This window comes from Triticum aestivum, chromosome 3A (genome assembly GCF_018294505.1).
Source record: "Triticum aestivum cultivar Chinese Spring chromosome 3A, IWGSC CS RefSeq v2.1, whole genome shotgun sequence".
Lineage (NCBI taxonomy): Eukaryota > Viridiplantae > Streptophyta > Magnoliopsida > Poales > Poaceae > Triticum > Triticum aestivum.
In genome coordinates, this window is record NC_057800.1 from 32,504,418 (window position 1) to 32,521,898 (window position 17,481).

A 17,481-nucleotide genomic window follows, 5' to 3' on the forward strand; every position below is an offset into this window, starting at 1 on the left:
GAAGAAGAAGAGGGTGAACGTACCTCCACGAAGCTGTCTATCCTGAGTAGGGAGAGGCCGTATCGGTTAAGCAGCAGAGGCGAGTTTGTGAGGCCATGGAGCTTGCTTTATTTGATAGACACTTCTGTGGTAATTTCAGCATAAGGGGTGTGGCGTACTTTTCAACCCCATTTTTAAGTAAGCACCACTACAGTTCCAAAATGAGAGACATTTGGAAACTACTTCTTTTCCTAGCAGAAAGTCTGAACTTACATGTTGCTTATTGAGTCGAGCAAGATGCTGGAGGCCTTGAATCCGCGGTAGATCACCGACTGGTCGGCGTTGTGGAGAAGGCAAGGCCCTTAGCCGCACCGACAACGATCTTTATCCTTGTCATCCATGGGAGGGGGGTTGTTATACCTAAAGGAAATAGTTTCAGCCTTTCAGGTCAGTTTCGTCCTCCACATTGACCAAGAGTTGTAACTTGCAAGCACCAAGAAGTTGGTCAGATAATTAATTTTGTAATCCAAAATATCCAGTGGCCTTTTTTAGTAAATATCCAATATCTACATTCATCTGACTTTTAAAAGAGAAACGGCTGTCCCTTTGGAAGGCTGAGAGCAGCTCAACTACATTATGTATGCCATTAATTCCTGAATTTCATCTGTTAAACAAGCAATATATGTGCAATTCATCGAGTTTTGTACATCAGCAAAGATATCTAACCATGTACATATTTAAGGGGATCATTCCCAGCCTTTAATGATATCTAAGAGTGTCATCGAGCAAACATCCAAAAAAGAAAACCTTCGGCGATAGCTTACCAGAGTGTTGCCATCAGATTTTCTGAGAAAGGCCCCAACCTATAGAATTGGTGCAATCATTGACACAATCAGGTCAACTACCATATACCAAAATCTAGAAATCCGCTCGTCAGTGCTACCGCTATAGCTCAAATCTTTAGATCATTTGACACAATGAACCTGAACCGACAGTCTCTCTGGTGACACCGGTGCATGTTTCTCCAGTTGCAAGCAGTAGCTCCCAAAAAAGTCTCTAGGTTCACTTTCAGCCTGAAGTCCAGATTAAACAACAAATGCAGCTCGAGACGATTCATCTCGATTGTGTTGATTCCTCCCACCCTAGCATAGAATGTATTGTTGAAAAACCTGCAGGAGATGCATTGAGATTTGAGAAAGTTAGTGGGAAACCAGTGCATGTTTGTGATATGCAAAGAAATACAGCTGAATTGCGGCTGCATTGAGTACACTTACGCATCATCTGTGAATTTGGCAGCAACCGCCACACTTGTAATTAGCAAGCGATGAACACTGAAGGGCGTCATGTACACATTTGACGTACACTGAAGGGCGTCATGTTTGTGACACAATATATGAAATACCTAAATTAACCCCCAAACCCCCCCGCTTTCAAAAAAAATAAAAACCCCAGCCACAGAAATGCTGACGCGTGGATGCCTATTGGTCCCGGTTGGTGCCACCAACCGGGACCAAAGGCCCTCCTGCCTGGGCTCAGCGCGCAGGCCACGTGGAGACCCATCTGTCCCGGTTCTGGTTAGAACCGGGACTAAAGGGTCAGGGCATTAGTAACGACCCTTTAGTCCCGGTTCAGGAACCAGGACAAAAGATCCTTACGAACCGGGACAATAGGCCCGTTTTCTACTAGTGACTGCACTCAGCATACTTGAAAATGCGTTCTGCATAGAGCTGTATACTGAGATCTGTCACCCTCTGGCCATGAAAGATAGTGGACGACTCCTTCATTCCATCAGAACCTAGTAATTCTTCATTCTTCTGAACTGATCTGCTCAGATATGTGGCAAGAAGCGACAGGACATTTGGAAACTTGGTATCCCCTTTCTTTGACTGTGATACTGTTAAACCCAATGTCCAGTAGCTCTCCAAATGCTTATCACCGGCATCAATTGTAGATGAGCAGCAGGTGGCGCGGCGCCACGGCCCCCTCCCCGAGCCCCCTGTCCTCTTTCTGCGACAGCACCACCGTATTGACTGCCCGCTCTGTGAAGTGCTCGAAGACGACCCTGTTGACCCCCGCGGCGCGCCCGGTGTGCGGGCCGAGAGGCCTCGCGCCGTGCCTCCTTCTTCTCACCTTCTTTCGCAGCCACCCCTCCCCCTCCACCCGCCGTCTCTCCATCTTCCCCACCCCCATATCGCGCGGTCGGCCGATCCGGCAGAATCAGCGCCTCTCCTGCTGGAGACTCCGTGCTCTGCTCGACCTCCTCCTGATGGTCGTGGATGGAGAGGACATGGACGTGCCGATCTTGGTCCGGTAAGAAGCACGACGCCTCTCTCCCGTGTGCTCTTGAGATGCAGATTGAAAGGCTCGAGGGATGTGGAGCTTCGATGGCTACGCGCACGGTGGTGGCAGTGCGGGGAGGAGCAACGGGCAACGAGGTGTGGGCCGAAGGAAAGGGCGCGGAAGAGCAGCAGCGTGGCGTGAGCCGTGAGATTGGGGATGCCGGCGGCGGAAGAGATGGAGGAGAGGAGAGGTCTCTGTCTTCTGGACCAAGGAAACGACCAGTGGTGGGGCAGCGACGAAGCAAACAAAGGGGACAACAGTGCCATCGCCACCCCTACTGCCCACGTGGCACGCGCGAGCGAACGGCCTTGATGCGTACATTAATGTGTTCGATGGCCAAATGCAATAATGCAGTGTATGGGTAGAGTCGACATGCCACGCGCTTGGTGGTGGACGAGACGAACACACAAGCATGCATCACTATTGCAATGCGAACTCTTCTTACCAAGCTGCGGTGCGAATTTGCAATGACCGCTTCATTCCAAGCTGCTGCTTCCTCGTGAAACCCCCACTGCTCCGCGGTTCTTGCATTTCTACTGTTTTTTCTGCGATTGAGACGAGGAAGATGGAGGGGGTGGTGGCGAGCGCGTTTGACGGGAGCCATGAGGACGCTGCTGCCCAAGCTCGCCGCGTTGCTCGCGCCTGGCGAGCAAGTACAAGCTGTCCAGCGGCGTGCACAAGCAGATCGTCTCGTTGTGGAACGAGATGAGCACCATGAACGCCCTCCTCGTGAAGCTCTCTCGGGCGGCGGCGCTCGACGAGCAGCAGAGGGACTGACGTGACAAGGTGCGCGAGCTCTCCTACAACATGGAGGACTGCGTCGACGTCTTCACCCATGAACTCAACGGCGGCGGCCATGGCGGCAAGGCCTGGCTTAAGCGCAGGCTCAGAAAGATCAAGACGCGCCACAAGATCGCCGGCCGCATCGAGGAGCTCAAGGCTCGGGCGCTAGAAGTAAGCAGCTGCCACAGTAGGAATAAGACTGATGAGTGCACCTTTTCTCCTGACTGCATCGCATCTCCTGGGGGCCTGGTGACTATTGACCCTCGAATGGAGGCACCCTATGTAGACGCCAACAGCCTCATAGGCATAGACGGCCCGACGGGGAAGCTCATCAAGTTGCAAATCGCCTTAGAGTGGATCGCCTCCCTGAATAGCAGCGCCACTGCTGAAGCCTTCCTGACGCCGAAACTGATGACGTCGTCGGAGTCCATGGATTGATTATGCCTTTCGCTGGCAAGACCGATGGTGCACCCGCCCCGACGGCGAAAGTGTATTTGTTGTTTCCCGTACGCGATACGCGTTGTTCTTCCAGTCCGGACCCGACTCGTACGTACAAGGGCCACGACCGGCTGATGGAATTCAGTATGTCTTACCGCGTAGAGAAAATTTCATATGGCCTTTCCCGGTGCTCCACGATGGACAGGTGTTAACTATGCCACATAAGCAAAAAAATGACATGACGCAACAATTAAGGAGGAGAGAGAGCACTTTGATGATGCGAGGAAGAACCAACAACAAGCACGTGAATCTAGGCAAACCACTTAAATCAAAAAAGAATGACCAATGCATGAAAGAGTTTAGAGCAACTCCAACCAGCCGACCCAAATGGACGTCCCCGTCCGTCCGTCCGTGTCCACTTTTTCAATTAGGTCGGCCGGTGCGCCCAACGGTAGCTGACCCATTTTCAATATGTTCGCCTGACATTTCCTCATACACATAGAAGGCAGGGGAGCTTGCACCGCGGAGGCGGCACGGCGAGTGCCACGAGCGCGAGGCCGGGCGCCGCCGGGCCGCGGCTGAGCGAGGCTTGGCGCGGCGCGCGACGAGGAGCGACGTGGCACACGGTCGCGGCGGGGCGTGGTCGGGAGCTTGGCGGCACGGAGGGCTGTGGCGGGGGGCGGCGACCAGGAGCGGTGCAGGGGATGAGGTCATGCTGAGGTCGGCGAGCTTCAGCTCCATGAGAGGTCGGCCTTCAGCAGGGCTGAAGGGAAAGGACTACGAGCACCTTCTCCCGAGCGCGGCTACTGGCTAGCTACGCATGCATCTGTGCACAACACGGCTAGCTGCTGGTGTCCAGAGCCTACTTCCTCTTCGACATCCAACCCTAATTATGGCTAGCTCCAGCTCCGCCACCGCCGCTTTTGCCCTCATCCCCATCGCTAACAAGCTAAATTAGGTCTGTACCGCTCTGCCAGACTACCTAGATGGCTTGTACAGAGCACAACAACTGTTAGAGAGGGTAGTCATAACCGAAAAGAAATGCCTATTGGCCCCTCCAACCCACTAGCCACATCATCCACTAGCAAGTTAACAAGAAGAAGAAAACGGCGCTTTGTCTACAACAAAAAAAACATCAATCAGACAACATATATAGACATCTGCCCTGAAAAACTGAAAATACATGACACATATATGACGCTTCCAACATGCTTGCATTTTATCCGGTAATTAGAGTGCTCTACAACACAAGTTTATTGGCTTTATGTTTAGTGCCGACACCATGGTAAACTCATTATCCTCTTACTATCACCGAGGTACCTTACTTGCAAAATTAAACTCAACTAAGGCATATCACTCATACTATTGGTCATTCACTCAAACTGTCCAATGAATAAGTAAATAAATAATCAAAGAGCAATATACATCTATAAATCAGACATAAAAATCACATATAATCATATTATAAAGTAACAAATCAACACATAGGCATAATCACAATAGAGAATACATTAGATGGCTCATAATCTTGTTAGACAGCTAGTGTGTTCATCCAGAAATAAGAGAAGGATGGAAGTACAAGCCTCCTCAGCGATCGCGATTCTCGGCCGTCGGATCGGGTGGCTTGATGCGTTTTCGTCCGTCCGATCGAGATCTGGAGAAGCCTGGGCCGTTGGATCTGGGATTGACACTACTGGAATGAATAGTAATGACAGCAAAATGTAAATACCGTGCCCCCGTCGGGGTATTTTGGTCATTTCGCGTATTGGGGGTATAAAAGGGCCGGCTACCCTAGCCTCCTCCTCTCTCCCTCCCTCCCGCAACCGCCTCCCTCCCTAGCCCGCCCCGCCTCGCTCGCCTGCCCTGCCTCGCCCCGCCGCCTCGCCCACCCCGCCCCGCTCGCCCGCCCTGCCCCGCCCCGCCGCCTCGCTTGCCCGCCCCGCCCCGCTGTCGCGCTCGCCGTGGCCGTGGCCGATGACCACGACCCCGCCGTCCCGCCTCGCTCGTCCCGCTCGCAGTGGCCGATGCCCCGCCCCCTCCCCATCCCCGCCGGCCCTGACCTTCTCTCCCGTGGCCAGTGGGGAGCCCCTTGGGGGTTCGATTCCTCCGAGCCGGCCGCCGGCGTCATCGTCGTCCACCACCACCACCACCGCGCCCCCGCCCTCTCCCCATCCCTGGCGGCCCCCACCCTCTCCCCATCCCTGCCGGCCCCCACCCTCTCCCAATCCCTAATCTCTCGTGGCCAGTGGATTCGCCCCTTGTGGGGTCGATTCCTCCGAGACGTCGGTCTGGAGGGCCGGCCGGGAGCGGCACGTCCCCCGTCGGCGCGTCGGTGGCGACGGCCCCGCAGGTTCCTCTCCTTTTCTCTCCCTCCCTCACACACACACACACACACGTTCTCTCTCTCTCTCCAAGGCTGACTTGCGGCTTGATCTATTGTTATTTAGGTTGTTGCTCGCGGTTGGTTGCAAGGATAGTTGTTGCGGTGGTCAATTTCTCCTAGAAAGGTTTGTCTTCAACCTCTGGAGATTTGTCTTCGACTAGCTCCGAGAGGTGTCACGGTCTGAGAGGATATAGTGGGATGGCTCCATCTGCTAGAGTGATTGGTAGTCTTTTGTTAACTCCCTGCTCATAACTCCTCAGTTTGTTTTATATGTGTGCATATGGACAAATTAGTGGGCATGATTTATATTTGTGCATATGGACAAATTTGCTGGGAACAGAGTGACCCCTCCTTTCCTTCTGTTTGGTTTCACTTTTTGCCATCATTTGATTGGTTGACGGGCACAGAAAGAAAGGGAGGACAAAGTGCTTTTTGCCTAAGTTAGTGTTATATATATTTTTTTGAATTTTATTTTACATGACACGGCACCCAGTGGCATATAGGATATTTTCAGCTGTTTTTTTGGGCAAATGACAATTATAGTAATTAAAATGACCCCATTAGTAATATCTGTTATCTCTTTAATTCAGCCTTATAAATCAGGACATGTGATAAATGGTGTGCGGATTTTGATTTCAGAATATTGTTAGCCCAACATGCATGATATTCGTGCATTAGCCACATGTATGTTAGTCCCAAAATGTCTTTTTTTGACTATGGGTGGGACCACTAAAATATTTTGAACCACATATAAATTTCACATTTGCTTCTCTCTTTACAGGACCCACGATGCAATTGATTTCCAAACTAATAGATTTGGAAACAATAATAGTTTTAGTTTGTTTTTATTCAACAGTAGTTGCATATTCTTGCTACAACTTTGGACATGCATGAGGTGAGTATGCATGTTAATCTGTCTCAGTATTAACTGATAGGGCAACTAATGTGACCATTTTGTTTTGTAGGTAGTGGCTGTTAAAATGATAGCTGACTGTAACAAATAATGTGTGAGAACAAGGAGCCAAAAATATTGGGAAATGACCATAAGATAGATAGTGGATTCAGTGATTTGGTTATTATGGAGGTTGATGGAACTTGGTCTACTGTCAGAATTCAGAGCCATAAAGCATTGGACTTGGACAAGGTGAGTGCACTTGCAGAATCTCTATCTAGAATATCTATTTTGGGTACTAATTATTGGTATATTATAGCAACAAACAATCAAGGATGCGTACGTGACTGCTCCATGGTTGAGAGCTCTTCCATGGCAGCAACCAGCAGTCCCAAGGCCAAGGTGAGTTCCCCCTTTTCCTCCTCTTGCTGAGCTCCCTCCTTTGCCCGCCATTTCCCTCGCTATCTTAGTGATATGCTTATATGCGCTGCTAGAAGTGAGGATTTGACTATATTTCCGAGGCGATAATATAACGAAGCGAAAATTGTTCCAGAGATCTGGGAGTTGTACTACTACTTCTGTTGTGACGTGTCTTGCTTTCGTGTTTGTTTACAATTGGCAAGTTTTAGGCTTTTACTGTCTTTAGGCCATCCTAGCAATACTTTTTACAGTCATACTGCAAGGTCTGCACTATTTGTTCTCTCCTGAAAATATGATTCTTGATGAAGTTTTACTTCACTGTTGGCATCTCCTCTGTTTGCTGATCTACAAATGTGTTTTTGTTTTTACATTGATAGACAAACTTTTAGTCATACTTTCTAGGATCATAGTTTGTTGTCAACTACTTCCACTCATGGCTGATATATGTGAGTATTTAGGCTGGATAAATATACCATAGCCTGGACTGGTGGATTGAGTATAGTTGGTCCATACATATTCTGTTAGACATAACTATCTTTTTTTTAATCGGCCATGTGACTGCTTGCTAACGGCTTGCATTGACCCACTCCTACATATGAAATTGTAATTTATTGACACATATGAGCAACCACAATCTATCCTAAAGGTGACTGACCGATCTGTTTAGTAGAGTAATGGTTGATGCTATCTTGGTTTTGCTGAAAAGTCATATGTAGAAATAATGTCCGACAACCAATACCCAAGACCCTGTGGGTTTATTTGCAGTGGCCAGTTCCTAAAATGCCAAGTAGTCCGCATCTTTCTAAGCATTTTAATTACTATATGGAATTAGAACTAAATCATTAATAATTTTAGCCTCGTTTTGAATATGACATTGTCTTTATTTGTCACAACAGCGGACAGTTAGCACAAAAGCTGCAACCAGTGCATTCATGACCAAGTTTTCTTCCTTTATAATGGATTTTCAAGATTCCTTTTATACTGCTATTTTTTATTGCTTCTATCTTCATGTACCGTGACTGATACCGGTGAGTTTTTCTGTATCAGGACAGTTGTTGTAAGGAATGTGTTTCCATGCACCCGCCTCGACCTTTAGGACTGGTAATTTGTTAAGTTAATAAATCTAGAATCTTCATTTGCTACATGAAAATCCATGCTTAATTAGTAGCCCCACTCTCTTGATTAACTGCAGATTTTATGCTCTTCGATTTTGTACTCAGTCAAGTAATGTTTTTATGGTTCATGAAGGTGAGATATTTGAAGCTCTACGCTTGTGTGACTAGAATGGTGAACATCTTTTTTAATGGTGATGCGCTGAGAATGTGTCCAAGGGGATCCAGTGGTGCGGGGTGATGACTGTGGGCAGGCTCCGCTGGGGGAACGAGGTGTTCCGGAAGAGGATCCAGCCCGGCGATACTGAGGCTAAGGTCAGCCTGGAGATGCTCAGGCGTATCGAAAGGTAGTGCTTTCTTTCTCAGTTTTCACATCAAATTTGTGTATTTCCATGATGCAAGCATATATATTCGTTTGTTTGTACGGTTCAGTTTTAAAGATTTTTCAGTTTGTTTTAAAGATATTTCCCTTGAGATAGTACTTTATTTCTATGGTGTCTTTCTGATAGTTTATAGCAACATTTGGTATGTCGTATATAATGTCTATGGTAATTGATGTGCGATCTTGATTCATGGATCAAAATGATTGACAAGATTCACAAAATGATTCCTTAAAAACAACCTTTGATGGTATATGCTTTCACAGTCCACATGGATTCTTATACATAGGCTGTTTAATTACTATGTCCACCATTTCTTTTCAGCTAAAGTCTTTGTCATACTGTGTGCAGTGTCAATGCGAACTACCAGAGTCACATGAGGCTTACAATAAGCAGCAATATTAGCGCCACTAGGGTCCATTGTTGCTAACTTGGTATTTAGCATGTTTACCTGACACCATCAGGTCTAAGGCATTAGTATGCTCTTCTTATTCTACCCTGGCAATAATTAGAGAACCAGCTTAGCTAACCTTATGACATGTTGGTCCTCCAATGTTAATATGCCGGTGGAAAATCTGAAATGAGACCATGATGGTGCTTCAGAATTTAGAGTATGTAGATATCCAGTTGTTTGTAAGGAATTAGGAATGTAGATATCCAGTTCACCCAAAACTTTATTGCAGTACTAGCCTCTGGTAGTTGCTTAGGTTACACTTTGAAAATGTTGTGTCATCATTTTCCATCTATACACACTGTAATATAACATCGTTGCTCCAGGCATGTACTTTGTGGCCTTCTAACTATTAGACCTGTTTATTTTGTGTTAGCTTGAATATATTTGGACATGCAATTGTGCAACAATTTTTTTCAAAACAGGTTACCTAAACCCACCATTTTAGTTGTCTATTACTATTCCTCAGAATATTTGAAGCAAGTGAATAACAATACTGAAAATATTAATGGATCAGACTCGATGTTAGCTCCCTTCTACCCCCCTACAAATTGATGTGTGCTTTCAATGTACTAATAAGTAATAACATTCTCCTGTATCTTGTGGGAAAAGCTCCTTGATGTAAAAAATGAATGGAACGCAATTGATGTAGCACAAGAAAATAGAAGGAGTGTTCGGATATGACTAGAACCACTTACTCCCCAATATACTCCCTCCGTCCGGAAATACTTGTCGGAGAAATGGATAAAAATAGATGTATCTAGAACTTAAATACGTCTAGATACATCCATCTCTGCGACAAGTATTTACGGACGGAGGGAGTATGATCTAGCTGTTTGGCGGCGGCGGCTAGGTTTAGCTCCATCCAGTTTTGATTCTCCCGTCCTTTCATCTACCCAGCGGATCATCGCCTCCCGGAAGCACCATGGCTACTACTGCTCCGCATCGCTGCTCCTTAGATGAGCTCTCGCGATGCCAGTACCGGTACCCGGAGCAGCGTCGGCCGCCGAGACGGCTGTCCATGTTGCCATTGTCATTGTCCTTCAGGTTCCCTTCCTCTCGCTCTCGTCCGATTCTCTCCTAGCTGTATGTTATGCGCCTGTTCCTGATTCGTTCGTCGTCTCGCAGCTGGATCGCGGGGCGGTGACATGTTCGTCGTGCTCATTGCTTCTTATCACTTCGACTACCTGATAGAGATGGAAGAGGTTCCTTCTTGCTCCCTTTCTTGGTCTTGTACTCGCTTTGTCCCATCTAGCTGCTTATCTAGGTCTATTACTATGGTTCGTAGTGTGGTTAGGTGAAAAGTTAGCTGACTTGGCACTAAGTTCTTATCTGATTGTGAGATGTGTGACGTTTAGTTACAGCCCTTAGTATATTTCTTAATTTTTTCCTCTCTGCTTCCTTCCATATTTTCCTGTAACTAATTTGAAGGTTTATATTTTATCAGGTGCATTAGCACTTGCTGCTGCAGCAAGAGTTGCCACCAAATCAGATTAGAAGTTCTTTTTAAAAATCCTATATTTTGAAGTAGTTATGCTCATCACATAGCTTGGATGGATCATGCCTTGCTATATAAAGTCTCTATAAAGTACTTCATCATGTCTCAAGCTTTCTGTGCTCAATGGTGAAACTTGCCACATGATCTTAATTATGATCAGCAAAAACCTGAATTACTATGTCTTCCAGCTTATAATAGATGATTTCTTTCCATGGTTTTTGTTAATTAAGGATATGTATCTAATAATCTTATTTTGGCATCAACAAATTAGTCATCTAGCATTTCTTCTGTTGCAGCTCTGTATCTTTTTGTTTACATGGTTACTGCACTATTGAAGTAGTTGTACTATGGTGCTTGGACAGGCAATGCAGGCCAAGGTGCGCTCGCCGGCGCCGCCCACTGAACGGCGGATCCAGTGCACACTCAGTGCGCGCAGGGGGTGACGGGCCAAGGTGCACTCGCCGGTGCCGCCCACTGACCGGCGGATCCAGGAGCACCCTCTACGATGACCTCCCCGGCACGCCACCGCTGTCGACGGTGAGAACCACGCACTCCGTCCAGGTTCATCTCTCTCTCTCTCTCTCTCTCTCTCTCTCTCTCTCTCTCTCTCTCTCTCTCTGACCAATGATCTTGCAGGTCGCCTAGGTACTGCCGACGAGGTACTACCGATGATCTTGGCTCGCAGGTTATGGATTACCTGATGAGGTACTGCCGATGACCTTGCAAGTCTCTCTCAAGCTTGATTCCCTGTTATATATTGTGTGATGGCAGTACATGGTTTCCTGCCTTTGGCCGCACTATTGCCATGTGCATTGTAATATTTATTCAATGTAAAATGTAGATTTTCAGAAATATCAAAGATTGAGAGAAGCATATTTAGGCCTGCTACTTTTTATCTTGCCAAACTTTCTGTGCATATAGGCTTCTTTGAATTTTTTCTGCTTCTAGGAGGTGATGCTGGTTCTGAATTTGATCACATTTATGAAGTTCTATTCTGCTTTAGCTCTTGTTTTTTATCCTAAATTGATTTTTTTTCTGCTTCTAGGAGATGATGTTAGTTCTGAACTTTTTATTTGGTACTGATTTACATCATGTACTACTTTCTTTATCAAGTGTCCATTTTATTTCTTCATTTCTTGTTTTTGGTGTGGTGTGCTGCCCCGGTGAGAGTCGGACAGGAAGAATAGGAAGCAGAGTGTGTACACATGATTAGGTTGGACATGGATTTGTGTAACTAGCTAGCATCACTAATCTTGTGTGTCTGATGCTTAGCCAAGAAGTGTTCCATTCATCTGAAAATCTATCATTTTCTTATTCCCATTTCTGGTTCCTGAACTGAACCTCTACCCTTTTCTACAAAATTAGGAGAGCAAATGATGGTTTGCTTATTTATTTTCTTGGTGTTATATTACTAATGTGTAGAAATACTACAATGGGAGGAAGTGATAGGTTTGGAAAATGCTAATGGTTACCTATCGCTCATCTCTACTCTATTCATGTAAATGCCCCTGCATAGATGCCCTGTTCTCGGGGATCTTCTTTTCAGCCATTCACCTGTTCATTAATGTGATGCTGATCTATGATTTGTTCGTCCAACAGAAACGGGGTTTTATGTGACTGTATTTAGTATTCAATATGGAACCTGACAGAGAATATGTGGATGCTGGTTATTTTCCCACTAGATGATTTGTTGGGTTCCATAGAAGGGAAAGAAAGCTTCAACTGATTGCAAGGTATGACTGGATTGAGCCTTGATTGATTTTTCTTTTCAACAATATATGTGGCTTCCCTCTCATGTAAGGGGATGTCGATTTATTGGTGTTAATGTTTGCAAAGATGCATTGTGCTCTAAATTTTTGTTACACATTCTACTGGATATCCAGGCTCTTGAATTGATGCGATCTTACAAAAGGATCTACATTTATTGTGTGTGTTTGTAAACAAAGAAATCTTATGTTTATGTTGGTATAACTGACGGGCACCAATTGATTTTGTGCAGGAAGGCCTATTCAAAGAACGACAACCAGAAAATATTCCTGTCTATATGCAGGGTATACAATTTTTGCCCAATATGCTATGTAAAAATAGTTTACATTGGTCGGTATTCGGGTGATTGAGTTGTATCCATGATGTAAAGTCGTTTAATTGTCATGAGTTTGTGTGCACATATAAGGTATTTTTATGTATTGTCCATACTATTGTTATTCCCGTCACTCATAATCCGGAGATATTAGTTGATGAATGATTAATCGTGCCTTTCTTTTGGTATAAGGTACTTAAACTTCCTTTTGGTATATCATGCTGCATTTCCTAAGAAAATGCCACACTGGTATGTAATAGACTGGGTTGGATATGACTGGAAATTATTGTGTGCCTTGCTTTGAGTTGTTTTCATTCAAATGCTTGATGGATTGTTGCTTACTGTTTTCTAATTTGAATGTGCTTCTATAGTTTTGATATGGACTGCTATACCTCTTTGTTTAAGGTCCCATTGGAATTAAGAGGCATTGTATTTTCTAAATTTTCCTGGGTAAGTTCATAGATCTTTTATGTATTGTATTACTTGGAACCTCTATCATGCTATGTTATATTTTATATGCAATGCTCCAGTGTCTTTGTTTCTGGGTTGGATATGATTGCTATACCTTCGTCGCTCCTGGACGAGGATGTTATGGACCTTAAATACCCTACTACTTCTTACAAGTAAATTATTGTAGTACCCAGCTGTGACCAATGCATGTTTCTTTTCGCGGTACTTATCATGTCGCTTCACAAAACTGCATCTAAAGGACCATCTCAATGAACCGGTCAAGGACATGATGTTTAGTCTCAGCACTAGATATGTTATGAGACAGGTCCGGATGAAGATGAGTACGGACAAGAGACCAACGATAACAAATAGTTTGTGAGACTTTGTCAAAGTGGCAGGGATCAGAGAGTATCAGATATGTGTCTTTGCCTTCGAAATTGAAAAGAGGAAACCATCGCTCATTGTCCATAACCTTTAAAAGGCTAAGGTACAAAATCGCAAGTGCATTGTCGACACATATAAATCGTTCTATGCAATTGAATGAAGCAACTTATTATAGTATATGCCTAATAGCTATGGCCATGTAGATTTTTATTACCTTTTTATTGTGTTCCTCCTTTTGGTACTTTCTCTCTTGTGTTCGTGCTCTTAGTACCGAACTTAATGTCAGGTGGTTACCTTTTGTGGTTTCACGAACGCACTGAACTGAATGTTGCCTTAATTCTTATGACGATGTTGAACTCGATGATGTTTTGCTCATGTGAATGTTTAATTTTTCCTTTTAGTTTGTTACATCCTGTTTGAATACCCGTGCTAAACCTGGATTCCTTCTAACTTAGCATTACCGGTTTTGATCAACACGTTGGGACCGGCACCCTTGCGCCAAGGCGCGATCCCGATCTAGTTGTATTGAAGCGGAAGTGAGAGATTGCCTCATGACTACTTCCAGGCAACAATAGTTTAGGGGTTTAACTACTCAAACATCATCATGGAGCTGCGAAGAGCCGAATATCATTTTTTTATGAAGATGGCGATGAATTCCCGCGCCAGCAGGGTAATAGAACATGGTTGTAGATGAAAACACATTGTAATGCTAAGTGATGGCCACAGAAAGTTGTGACATAATCTATGTAGGGGTTTTGGTGTATATATAATCTGGAGGTGCACAGGGGCAGAGAGGCATTATTGAGCACATGCACCTCAACCCTAGGGCGCCTGGGCCTTCTGTGACCTACACTACCCTTCTCTTTCGGCGTTGGTGCTCTTCTCATCCAAAAACACTTCTCAATTTTTTCTCGTGAGCATAAAATGCTTGTTTTCCATGAAACCAAAAACACTGAAAAACCAAAACTAGTGCTAGGACTTTATTAACATGTTATTATAAATAAATCATAAAGACATGCAAATTCATTTCTACTGAAGCATTAGAGTTAAAAAAATTATGAATGTGGTTAAAGCATATCAATATATCAATGGCTGCGCGAGATGCCTGAACCGCGACATTCGGCCCACCGTTGACACACTTGAACCCGCATATCATGGGATCGTTGTCGCATGACAGATTTCCCAACCACCGGGCACCAATGCAACTCTGCCAACACTAACTCCGAGATGTGCCTAGCCGCCACCTTCAGCACCAGCGGCTGCCAGTTAAGCTCGCAACAATGCCACTACCTCTGCATTTTCATCTCCACTGCCTCAAGCCATTGCATGCAGATGCCGCAGAACTGCCCCACAAAAAGAGCCATGCTGTCGCCATCGACTGCGTGGCCTATGCTTGGTGGCCTCAGGGGAAGATGCTCGAGGAACATGCCACCAAAGAAACTGGATCATGTCGTCGCCTATGTCATGCACACCGATGACACTAGGATTCTATCTTGTCTAGTTTTCTCATGATCTCAAGAAAACATGTGTTCTACTTATCGCATTCTTAAATTTTCAACCGCAGATGAATAGGCATGGTGCCTATTTGTGGATGCTTGAAAACAAAAAAAAAACATGTAAAAACGCTTAAGGAATTGTTGCGAGGGATCTCTCTGGGACAGATGGAGTACAAGTTCGAGTGTATATGGCAGCTACCGACTAATGGATGGGAAGGGATGGGATTGATGGACGACATGTAATACATCTTCTATTTCCCGCGCAAATAAAAAAAAATGTCTTCTACCTTTTTTTTGGATAGCTGCAACACACTATATTTTTAAATCCATGCAAGTCATCTATACATCAATAAGTTTTGCATGTTTGTCACGTCATCAGCATGACAGTTCATCATGGTTAACTTCCTTGATTTATCCACGACATCAGGTTATCTACTTTAGCACGTGTTTACACAACTGGTACTCCCTCTGTACAAGTTCTCCCAATTACAAGTATTTTGGTACAGAGATAGTAGTTTAAACAGCGAAACTACCCATCTAAAATCAGCGTACGGATATCAAGAGAAGAGTGACATGTCGCCCGCTTTTGCTTTTCTGATGGATCAGGTACATCATTTGATCACACGGATTCTACACATGGCATTTAGTTCCTGTTAGGTGTTTGGTGACGTGCGCCTCTTCTTTAGACTAGATGTGCAGTGGAGCAATGCACGGTGGCAGTGACCTGGATATACAAGCTCGGTTATGAACTGTGGTACCATATTTCGAATGAAAACAAATTACCTCGCTTGCATGCAATAATATGTCATCATATCTGGTAGCATACAGAATGCTAGCTAGTAGCCTAGTACATCATCTCAAGAAGAAAAAAAGAGCCCTAGTAGCATTAGCACCGCACCAAAGTATGCCTGTGCTTGCTTAGCTTCCCAGCCTGCTAAACTAATCGACCGGCTTCGCCTTATATTTCTCTATCGTTGTCTCCATCATCGGTTTTACGTGTAGTCAAACACAAACAAATACAAAGTCTAATTCACAAGATGGTACAAAATTGTGAGACTAAATAAATTACATAAAATACTAATGGATTGCTCGTTGCACATTACCTTGTATACATATAAGGAGACCGTCGGTATACACAATACATACTCCAGCTCATGCAATGCATGCATGAGTCTTTAGATGCATGCGTTCATGCGTACATCATATATACATATAGGCGATTCACGTTATCGACCGTATTCATATTTCATAATCATATAGTACATACGTGCGTTGGTCATGGCACTGATGGACCAATGTTTTGGGCGGGACCCTGGTTCTTCTCCTCCTCGTCCGGCGAGACGGTGACAACGGCGTGACCTCGGCTGCTCGGGCCGGAAGACGGTGACAACCACGAGCTGGGATCGCAGCGAGCTCATTGAGATTGAGCTGGCCTAGCTGGGCTGCCCGATTAATTGTCGATGTGATCGATATTGAGTGCCTAATTCTTGTGGCGTACTAGGTTGTTATGCGTGTGACGATTTGGCGTGGTGGATGGACTGGGTGATCGATCTCTGCCTCCATGGCCATATATAGGCACATCCAAGGAGATTTAGAGCTCGGCAATAATGGTTTCTTTTGATTACCGGGCATGGATGCATGTGCTGGTGGTTAGAAGGTAATGGCTGACTCGAATTAAGCCCAGAAAATTGAAGAGAAAGCGGTGGTGCCGTGCTGCTTTCGGTCAATTAAGCTAGCGAACGAACTTTGCAGAGTTGGCACCCGTGATGGACAACGCAACCGCATTCGATCTGCCGTGGCAACTGGCAAGGGAAAATAAGAGTGAATTTCAGTTTTTACCCTTCACATTTTGGCACTAATTACCTCATTTAACATTTTTTCATCCCAATTACCCCATTTAGCAAAAGTCTTGCCAGTTCTTACCCCAGTAAGATTTTTGAGAGCGATTTGCCAGCTAACTCCTTGTCATCAGATTTCTTGGCATTTTTTTCCAATGCCCAACCCGGTCAATTAGTTTAGCCGCACCCGGTTTTTTTTCTCATGGTTGTCACGTACGTGCGCACCACATCGAGGGAAAGAGGAACAATTATCTTCGACGGTAAAGTACGTTCAATTTTGCATTGTGGGTTGTGGTTTGTAGGTTACCCAAAAAGGCTTTCGCCCGGCTTTATATATAAAGCAACGATTATCCATAACACGGTACAAATGCACGTCACCGCAGCACACGCACATAACCAAGGCAGAATACATAGGCGCTGAGCGGAACAACACCACCCCTAGCACTACAAGAGCAACCAAGCTCCCCAACCGTGAACAAACCATTGCGAAGAGATGAAGCCGCATACGATGAAACGTGGGCTCCAAGGTGGCGCCTTCAGGAAGCTTACAACACCGG

General features: G+C 45.3%; 1 protein-coding gene and 1 long non-coding RNA gene across 7 annotated transcripts; one reads left to right on the forward strand and one right to left on the reverse strand.

Annotated features, from left to right (window-relative positions):
* Positions 1-890: 890 nt before the first annotated feature.
* On the reverse strand, positions 891-2,110 carry LOC123056680 (cyclin-P3-1-like). The gene is made up of 3 exons (XM_044479989.1): positions 1,663-2,110; positions 1,254-1,310; positions 891-1,148 (listed from the first exon to the last, which is right to left on the reverse strand). The coding sequence occupies exons 1-3, from the start codon at positions 1,761-1,763 to the stop codon at positions 932-934; spliced, it is 375 nt and encodes a 124-aa protein (XP_044335924.1). The 5' UTR covers positions 1,764-2,110; the 3' UTR covers positions 891-931.
* Positions 2,111-5,674: 3,564 nt separating this feature from the next.
* Positions 5,675-13,045, forward strand: LOC123057726 (uncharacterized). 6 transcript variants are annotated; one of them, XR_006426939.1, is made up of 12 exons: positions 5,675-5,890; positions 5,988-6,146; positions 6,889-7,067; positions 7,135-7,217; positions 8,132-8,336; positions 8,428-8,694; positions 10,079-10,225; positions 10,307-10,383; positions 11,039-11,237; positions 11,313-11,381; positions 12,276-12,409; positions 12,676-13,045. It is a non-coding gene; the product is annotated as an uncharacterized lncRNA (long non-coding RNA). The 6 variants fall into 6 exon arrangements; XR_006426937.1 differs by having other exon boundaries at positions 8,484-8,694; XR_006426942.1 differs by having other exon boundaries at positions 8,484-8,694; positions 11,039-11,213.
* The last annotated feature ends 4,436 nt before the right edge of the window (positions 13,046-17,481 follow it).

Excerpts from the sequence above, each read along its gene's own strand:
- LOC123056680 (XM_044479989.1), bottom strand. The coding sequence starts at position 1,763 with ATGAAGGAGTCGTCCACTATCTTTCATGGCCAGAGGGTGACAGATCTC. Across the intron at positions 1,311-1,662 it reads TATGCTGAGTGCAGTCACTA|TGTTCATCGCTTGCTAATTA; the intron begins GTAGAAAACGGG and ends GACGCCCTTCAG. Across the intron at positions 1,149-1,253 it reads GCCAAATTCACAGATGATGC|GTTTTTCAACAATACATTCT; the intron begins GTAAGTGTACTC and ends CATCTCCTGCAG.